The 10,001-nt window shown below is 39.1% G+C and overlaps 1 protein-coding gene across 1 annotated transcript; it reads left to right on the forward strand.

The window, feature by feature from the left end:
- Positions 1-73: 73 nt before the first annotated feature.
- tmem185a (transmembrane protein 185A) lies at positions 74-6,822 on the forward strand. The gene is made up of 7 exons (XM_022761154.1): positions 74-269; positions 1,385-1,561; positions 2,092-2,299; positions 2,710-2,793; positions 3,071-3,247; positions 3,692-3,815; positions 4,683-6,822. Exons 1-7 carry the CDS (start codon positions 232-234, stop codon positions 4,931-4,933), a joined length of 1,059 nt encoding a protein of 352 aa, XP_022616875.1. The 5' UTR covers positions 74-231; the 3' UTR covers positions 4,934-6,822.
- Positions 6,823-10,001: the final 3,179 nt, after the last annotated feature.

Genomic DNA, 10,001 nt, shown 5'->3' on the forward strand with positions numbered 1-10,001 from the left:
CTTCCTCCTTTGCCCGGGGCTGGAAATGGCTCGGCAGTCTACAGGAAGTCACGTGATTTCTGAGGAAAAAAAAACCAAAACACACGGGCTAGCACAGAGAGCTTGTAATGAAACGCAACCAAAACGCTCAACTGCCACGGAAATTACAATGTTAAGCAAACAAATCAGGCGGTGAATTAGCTAACGACGCCGGGAACTAATGTTAGCTCGTTTACAAGCCCTTGTTACACCATGAATTTAAGAGGACTGTTTCAGGACTTCAATCCCAGGTAACGTTGGCACTGCGATTTAGCACTTTAGCTAACTAGCTATGTAGCTACCTAGCATTGCATGGCTGTTCGTTGCCCTGCTGTACGAAAATGTACTAAAATGCCTGTATTGAATACATGTGAATACATATTTTAGTAGCTTAACAGATAAAACCAAACTGTGAGGTAACGACTAGCTCAGTAGCTAAAACGGAAAAAAATGTCTCTGGTTTAACAAGGCCTGGCAAACATGCTAGCTAAAGTAACGTTGGGAATTTGCTAGTTAAAGCTGACTAGCTGTACGGTAACTGATGGAACTAGCAATGGGGCTGCACATAAGGGTTCGTGGTGTTATTGATTGTTTAATTTGTTCTGTTTGATTATTCTGATAAATTTGGTGATCGCCCGAGTCGTTTGGTCAATAAGATGTCAGTAAAATGCCCATCATAGCTTTCCAAATCCTTAATATTCACATTTGAGAAACTGAAGAGAATTTTGACATATTTTCTTTAAGAAAGGCTTAAAATTATTCATTGGTTATGATAAAATAGTTGAGGATAATTTTTTCGATCAACTAATCAGTGCAGCTCTAAACTGTATGACATGATAACTGCAGCCATTTAGTCAATTCTTCAGGCATGTGTTCAGAAATTATACTTAATAATGTGAGACGGTGTCTTTATTAGCTAGGAGCCCAGGACAGCTGAGTTGTAACAGGAGCCAAAATGTCTACTGCAAAATTCAATAACTATACTGAAGTCCAAGGTTCAGTGAAATAACACCAGTCTCAGTTGTAAAGACGGTCCTGGTTTTAATGCTGAAGTCTGTGCCACAGTTAGCAGCTTGGGAACATTCACTATTTTGACACTCACTTTATGCTATCACAGTACAAGAAACCATGGTGCCTCTTTTTTCAGCCATCTATTTTCAATTAATGAAAACTCACAATTGACATCAACTCTTCCATGATCCTAACTTTCAGGTTGCTTATTTTATGTGTCACTCTCTTCAAACATTGATATTTTACTAATACACATTCTCCACACAGCACCATCTGTTTTTATAATGTTTTAAGAAAACGGTTCCCTCCATTGTCTGTAACTATAAGAACTTGGTCTCTCTTTCCCCTGTTGCAGTAAGTTCCTGATCTACTCCTGTCTGCTGCTGTTCTCTGTGTTGCTGTCCTTGAGGCTGGATGGAGTTATCCAGTGGAGCTACTGGGCTGTGTTTACCCCAATATGGCTTTGGAAGCTGTTGGTCATCTTTGGGGCCTCTGTGGGCACTGGGGTCTGGGCCCACAACCCTCAGTACAGGTAGACTTAAAACACACATTTATAGTTCAGAGGGGAAAACTAGATAGTAATGGGGCAACTGGAAGTCCAGCACATTAAACTGCTTCTCTTCTCATATGTTTACTGCACACTCAATGACTATGTGTGTCATTAGGACACCAGTGGTTGGGAAATTAAAAGTTTTTACCCACACACTAAAAAAAAGTAAACTGCATCTGCTCTCAATATTGACCTCAATATGTGTGAAGCGTTGACTGTTGGTGCTTTCAGAATATATTTGCACAATAGAATATTTGCTTTAAATCTGCAGTAATGAGGATTTAACCAAAAGCAGCATTTATTGTTATTCATTTAATGTTTGAGAGATTAAAAAAGCAAAAAAAATGTGTCCTCCTACATTTGTAATGTCGCCTAATTCAAAAGAACAGACTTTTAAACTGAGATGAACATATACCATAGATGTCTTTATGTGTGTATTGTGTGTGATTTTTTTTTTCTGTTTAGTCGGCCTTCTAAATAATAAAATTGGGCCTTTGTGTGTCTTCTCTTAGGGCCGAAGGGGAGACATGTGTGGAGTTCAAGGCCATGCTGATCGCTGTGGGCCTTCACGTCCTGCTGCTGATGTTTGAGGTGTTGGTGTGCGACCGCGTAGCGAGAGGAAACTACTTTTGGCTTCTCGTCTTCATGCCTCTCTTCTTCGTGTCACCCGTTTCTGTAGCAGCCTGCGTCTGGGGGTTTAGACACGACCGCTCTCTTGAGGTAAAGAATCTTAATACATACAAGGACCGACACCAGGAACGCAAAACAAAACGTCACAAACCTGCAGCCGAACTCTTGTAACTGTGGCTAGATAATTCAAGTTTGTTAGTTCGTTACTAATTCTGTATTAGGTGAGAGTTCAGGAATGGTTAATCCCTTTTATATGAACAGTCTTTGCATATAGATAAAGGTTAACACCTGTTGTAGGATATTTACATTGTTTTCATTAAATATGTTTCAAGGTGTTCATTTGCTCTTGACATGTCACTGTGTGATGTCATAATAAACATTGTAATCTTGTTTGATCACCATGCAAGACAAAACGAGCAGTGTTTCATACGTCCAAAGTTTCATATGTTGAAAATTACAAGTGCTGAACTTGTGTCTTCTTCATCCCTCCCTCTTCTCAGCTGGAGGTGTTGTGTTCAGTGAACATTCTCCAGTTCATCTTCATCGCTCTGAAGTTGGACAGGATCATCAACTGGCCCTGGCTGGTGAGATACTCTGATATAAACTAGATCAGAAATTAGCCATTGTTTGTTTATCATACACTACAGTTCCATTCACATGTAATCTATATGTTCATTATGCTTTCACTGTATGGGATTGCTATCTCTCTCTCAACCATTATCAAAATTTAAGGCCACAGTTGGTTATAATATTCTCCTTCCCTTCATCTTCTTAAATGAAACCTGTGTGTGTGTGTGTGTGTGTGTGTGTGTGTGTGTGTGTGTGTGTGTGTGTGTGTGTGTGTGTGTGTCGGGTTTGCAGGTGGTGTGTGTCCCACTGTGGATCCTGATGTCCTTCCTGTGCCTTGTCGTCCTCTACTACATCATCTGGTCTGTCCTCTTCCTCCGCTCCATTGACATCATCGCCGAGCAACGGCGAACTCACATCACCATGGCAATCAGTTGGATGACCATTGTCGTACCGCTTCTCACCTTTGAAGTGAGTTTCAGATACCAATATATTACTGTTCAGTTCGTTGTTTCTGTTTCATTTATTTACATCCACATTTTGGGCATTTTTCTCAAACTAAAATGACGCTGTTTTTATTCCATTCTTAAATTATATCATTAACTACACACATACTAATTATATTGTTGCGCCTGTCTCACAAAATTAAATAGAAAACTTGGATCTAAAGTGGCTGTACTAATATAAATAGCCTACCCTGCCCTTCACTGGCCTTAAATGTACAGTTCTTTTAATAGTCAGTTTAAAATGTACACAGGGTGTCCTGGAAAGGCTTGTTCAAAAATAAAACATTCACACACTCATTTTTATTTTACACTTTCATTATCCACCTTTACTTATATGCTGCATGCACTTTCACCCCTCCCCAATTACATCCTTTGACCCCCCCAACATTCCCCCAACATTCTCTCTTAGATCCTTCTGGTGCACAAGCTGGACGGTCACAACAGCCTGAGCTACGTGTGCGTGTTCGTCCCCCTCTGGCTCTCCCTGCTCACACTCATGGCCACCACCTTTGGTCAGAAGGGAGGGAACCACTGTGAGTATTTAAAGCCTGTAATGTGCTGTGAGCTGCTGAATGTCTCCACTGGGGGTGGGGGGGGGGTTTACTGCTATTCTTTTCTGTGAAGAACCAATAAAACCTTATAATCCAAAGTATTTGACAGCACTAAAGCGCCACTTTATTAGGTACTAAACTAATGCAACTGTTCAGCCATCAAGTCTTTTTTTATTCTGCCTATTGATTTAGTTTTTTTTTTATACTGTCACAGAGGTGATAGTTCAGTTATATTTTAACACTGAGCTCACAGTTTGAGATGATGATGATGTAATGCACTGTATCTTTACCTCTCAATATAAAGTGGTCCAGCACAAAACCACTTTTAGCTTTGGCCGCAGTAATAATCATATAATTTACATGTTTTTAACAGTGTCGCCATAAACTGAACATGAGTTTCATAAAGATAGCAATGCAGTACAGGTGTACCTAATAAAGTGGCCACTGGGTGTATACTGGTAGTCATTTATACTTATTATTTTGTTATACAGAAATTCTTTGATTTGCTTTGTGTGTCAAATCTAGGACAGAAACTGATGATTATTTTAATTACTGAAAAATATCAAAATCAAAAGATTCAGTTTATAATCACAGAAAACAGTTGTTGAGAAAACACGTCCTGACGGCTGGTTTTACGACTCAGTCTCTGAATACAGGCTTTGTGCATTTCTCTGTGGACTGAGAGCTTTGATACTTTCACAGTATTAATATAGAACCTAGACCTGCTTTATAATCTACCTTTATACAACATGGGACCTTTTAAACTTTGTTGTGCTCTTGTAGTACGTTCATTTTTTATGGTAGTTGTCAAATGAAAACATTGTCATTTCTGTCCTGATGTTCCTATAGGGTGGTTTGGCATCCGCAAAGACTTCTGCCACTTCCTGTTGGAGCTCCTACCCTTCCTGCGAGAGTATGGCAACGTGTCCTACGACCTCCAACGCAGCGAGGACCCCGAGGCAGTTGAGGATCTGCCCGTCCCCGAGCCGCCACCAAAGATTGCCCCCATGTTCCACAAGAAGACCGGCGTGGTGATCACACAGAGCCCTGGGAAGTACTTCGTCCCTCCACCGAAACTCTGCATCGACATGCCTGACTAAGTGTGTCAGTGCTGAAGTGGCGGGGGGGGGGGGGGGGCTGCTATACTGATGTGTTTAACTCATGAAGCCAAAACAGCAGAGGACAATGCGTTTGGCTTTTATCTACTGTCCTGAAGGATTTGGTCCCCTCACCTGAACTCTGGCAGGAAAGGACACGACACTAGAGCCATTATGGTGATTATTAATGGATCCAGAATCCTCACATTGGTTTCAGACTCCCCTGACTCCCCTGCGTCCTCTGTCAAGGAATCAAAATAGCAAACTTTTATTTTTCACCTGTAGGTGAACTCTCACTGTGTTGTTTACTCTCAAGTTTTATCCATTCTGAAGACTGACTCTTTTAGGGGAGGAAACTGACCACAGACGCATCTCAGATCCAATCGGATCTGAACATTAAGGCTGACATGACTGCAGAGTCACAGAAGAGGAACTGAAGATTTGACTCTAAAATAAAGCAGGGATCTACTGCTGTTACAAAGAGTGAGTCAGAGACGATGCTCGCCTTGCTTTGTGATGGGGACCAGTTGATCGAGACAGAGAGAGAGAGCGACTCTCTAGCTTGAATTTGGGATCAGTTTTACCGTCGTTGCTCCTGTTTTCACTGTTGACCATGTAGATGGAGAAAACAGGGCGAGGCGAGGTTAAAGGAAATGTTCAGAACTTTTCATGTCTGTTTTACATGCCCAGATGTACATTGAAAGAGTTATTGATCTCGAATCAGCCCTCCTATTCATACTAGCTTTGAAGCGATACCCTGCTAGTGCAACTCGATATTCAAGACGATGTTCTGTGCAAAATACGTTCCGATTTTGGCTGCAGTGGGAAAGTTATAGTCTTTTTAGTACAAAATTCACCTTTTCTTGTTCCATCAGACAGTGATTTCATCTGCATGACAGATAGAAACTCAAGTAGAGAATTTGATACCAAAAGATTGTAACTAAAAATATCCAAAATAACAGACTGGTGAAGCTTAATATTAGCTGGAATGGATTTTAACACAGGACGACGACACAGTCTTGTCCATTTCTTAAATTACACTTGAGCTATGAGGTGTTACCTGACTGCCAGTATGAACAGAAGAATAATTATAACTCTTTTAATATACATGGTTGTTTTAGGACAGATCGGAAAAAATTGGAGCCTTTCCTGAAAAAGACAAACAATGGATTATGGCACTTTGTTAACCTGTTCCAAGAGGAATCTTGTTAGTTTTTGTATTCCTGTTTTTCTTTTGTAAATAACAGAAGTTATCAGGTTAGGGACCAGAGTGGAGATGGCAGTGTTGAATGTTGGAGGCAGACCTGGAAAAAGAAAAACAAAGACTTTTCTTTCAAACACTCATTTGCTTCTGTTTTCATTGTGTGCAAACAATCAAGAGTCACCATATCAAATCAAGACGGTGTGAAACAAGTTGGTAACCACAGATTAAGATTCTTATCTGCCTTGACTTTTTTGGTTTGTCCACAACTTTGTCATTCATAATTTTACAATATGCAATGAATACTGTACCTCATATGGGAGTCAAAGCCCCTGTGTGTAGGATGCGATTTAATAGGTTTCAGATTTTTCAAATGGCTCAAGTTTTTGGTTTGAGAACAATGGTTTGTTCAGGAGCCGTTCAGCTATAACCAGTTGAAACAGTGAAAACTTTGGAATTTCTTTTTATCCAGATCTGATTTAGTAGAGAGTATAACTCCTGAAATTCCCCGTGTGTGTGTGTGTGTGCGCGTGCGTGCGTGCATTGCCAGATTTCCTCCAAAAAGCAAAAAACAGTCATCTGCATTGTTTAATATTTTATTTTGTTTGCTACAGTGTCCAGCATCTTCTTTGTACCTTTTTGTCCACACATTGTCTTTTTTTCCATTAAACCGGTCTGATTTATTCATCAAGCTCCAACTAGAACACCGTGGTTTCTTCTGATGACCATCATCAGACATTGATACTGTGTACACACATTTATTTATTTAAGAATTAGATGAAAAAAATTAAACGACAACAACAAAAAAATCCCCCTTGAATTGTTCTTTGCTGTCATGATATTACATTGGTTCTTTTGTACAATTTTAAACTTTTTGCATTGATTAATGTCAATCAGCCAAATACTATGGAATCTACCAGGAATTAAGTTGCAGATCAAACTTGCAAACCAGTGTGTTTGCAAGTTTGAACTCTTAGTTAAAAAATAGGACTGGGTACCATACTTTCATGCTTTTGTGTACCAACAGACTGATTATTTAAAACATTTTCCATTTTATCATCAATACTTACAAATAAAGTAAACTAAAATGAAATAAATGCAATGAATAAATGTGGATAATGAAACAAAAATGTTCTAAAAGGAAAAAACAAAACTATATACATAGGGATACTGTGAAACATCACAAACATTAAAGGAAAATATTTAAGGCTTTAAGAGATTCCACTGTTTTAATTGCACAGACTGTTGAGGATCAAAAGAAAAGTCACAGTATAGTAAGACATTAAAATGTCAAAAAAGAGTCATAGTATAGTAAGGCATGAAAAGCCACGAAAATGACATAGTATGTAAGGAAAAAAATGACATAGTAAAGTATATGAAAAAAGTAAAAAAAATGACTATATATGGCAAAAAAGTGAAAAAGAAACATCATGGTATAGTAAGGCCTAAGAAGTAAAAAAAAAAAAAGAGACATAGTATAGTATGGCAAAAAAGTTGAAAAAACGACATAGTATGCTATGGCAAAAAAGTGAAAAAAAAACTACATAGTATAATATGGCAAAAAATGTAAAAAAAAAACCCATAGTATATCAAAGCATAAAAGGTCATAAAAACGTCATAGTATGGTAAGGGATACAATGACATAGTAAAGCAGGGGTGGGCAAACTTTTTGGCTCAGGGGCCACATATACTTTTAAAATTTGACAGACGGGCCGGGCCGGGCCAGCACCAGATGCATACATATCAAACATAAAAAAGGCATTACAGTGTTAATACTTACATTCACTTTTAGTGGGAACAGTGTTGTTGATCACCCTTTTTTGCCAGTGCATCAAAGTCTGGTGTTAGTTTTGTTGTGGCAATTCTCAGAACAGATCTGAGGTTTTCATCACTCAACTGGGATCTGTGGGTTGTTTTGTTGGTGTTCATCACACTAAAAGTCTGTTCACACACATACGTAGAGCCAAACAACACCAGCATCCTCTGTGCTATCTTCTGGATGTTTGGAAATTTGGCTGCGCTTAATGAAGCATAAAACTCATCCAGTTTAAGAGAGTTGAACTTCTCCTTTAAGATGGTGTCACATTGGAGATCAGTCAGTTCCAACTGCAACTCCTGTGGCGCAATTTCAGGGTCTTGTGTGAAGGGACATGACACCAGCTGAGGTGACTTGTAAATTTTTCCAAAATCAGAGAACCAACGGCAGAATTTTCCATGCAGGTCATCCAGTGATTTCCTGTATTTTTTCACATGTCGAGTGGCCTGTGTGGGGAAATAAGCGAATGATTTGTTTGACATTTGCTTTGAGAATAAAGCTAGCTTGGTTTTGAAGGCTCTTATGTTTGTGTACATTTCATGCACAAACTGGTCTTTCCCTTGTAGCTCATTCATGTGTGTCAGTATGTCCACAGCAAAAGCTAAATCACAAAGCCAATCTGTGTCACTCAGCTCAGGAAAATCGTCAGCTTTCTCAAGTAGCTCCAAAAATGAGATAATCTCCTGTTTGAGCTCCCACACTCGTTGACATACTTTCCCCAAACTTAACCAGCGGACATTAGAGTGGTAAAGCAAGTCCTGGTGATCAGCGTCAGTTTCTTCAAGAAACTTAATAAACTGACAATGCTGAAGTCCCCTTGCTCGAATAAAGTTAACGAGTTTTACAACTGGCAACTGAAACTCCCCTTCAGGGAAAGGCTTGCTGGTCTTTGCTAATTTGAATGCCAGCAAATAACTTGCCTTCGTGCTTGATTCTTGGATGGCAGTTTGTCGGATAATGGTGTTTTGCTGAGCCTGCAAACTAGCTACCAACCTCTGAGCGGTAGCAGTCCGTTCTTGCGTTGACTGATTGTTAGCGTAATTAGCATGCTTGGTGGAAAAGTGACAGCTGATGTTGTCTTCCTATAAAACCGCAACGGTTTCTTGGCAAATAAGACATACAGCCTTTGACCGGACTTTAGTGAAAAAGTATTTAGTCATCCATTCCTTATTAAACACTCGGCACTCACTGTCAATTTTTCTTTTCTTTGGCCCACTCATTGTAGCAGATGAGTAATAACAAACAAGTCAATGTATCACTGTGCCTAATGTGCCACCTGGTGGAACACCAGGCATTACAGGACAAGGTCAAATGAATGCAGTCATAATTATGATATGATTTGATTTGGGCAATTCTGTACCAATCTTCGGCGGGCCGGATTAAAAAGACCAATGGGCCGGATGTGGCCCACGGGCCGTAGTTTGCCCACCCCTGTAGTAAAGTAAGGCCTAAAACCACTAAAAAACATCATAGTATAGTATGGCATAAAAATGCCAAAAAACGTCATAGTATAGTATGGCAAAAAATGTAAAAAAAAAACCATAGCATATTAAGGCATAAAAGGTCATAAAAACGTCATAGTATGGTAAGGCATCAAATGAAATACTATTGTGAGGCATAAAAATGCCAAAAAACGTCATAGCATAGTATGGCAAAAAATGTCAAAAAAACACCATAGCATATTAAGGCATGAAAGGTCATAAAAACGTCATAGTATGGTAAGGGATACAATGACAGAGTAAAGTAAGGCCTAAAACTATTAAAAAACATCATAGTATAGTATGGCATAAAAATGCCAAAAAACGTCAAAAAAACAGCATAGCATATTAAGGAATAAAAGGTCATAAAAACGTCATAGTATGGTAAGGGATACAATGACATAGTAAAGTAAGGCCTAAAACCATTAAAAAACATCATAGTATAGTATGGCATAAAAATGCCAAAAAACGTCAAAAAAACAGCATAGCATATTAAGGAATAAAAGGTCATAAAAACGTCATAGTATGGTAAGGGATACAATGACATAGTAAAGTAAGGCCTAAAACCACTAAAAA

The sequence above is a fragment of the Seriola dumerili genome, unplaced genomic scaffold (genome assembly GCF_002260705.1).
Source record: "Seriola dumerili isolate Sdu_G_001 unplaced genomic scaffold, Sdu_1.0 BDQW01000388.1, whole genome shotgun sequence".
Classification (NCBI taxonomy): domain Eukaryota; kingdom Metazoa; phylum Chordata; class Actinopteri; order Carangiformes; family Carangidae; genus Seriola; species Seriola dumerili.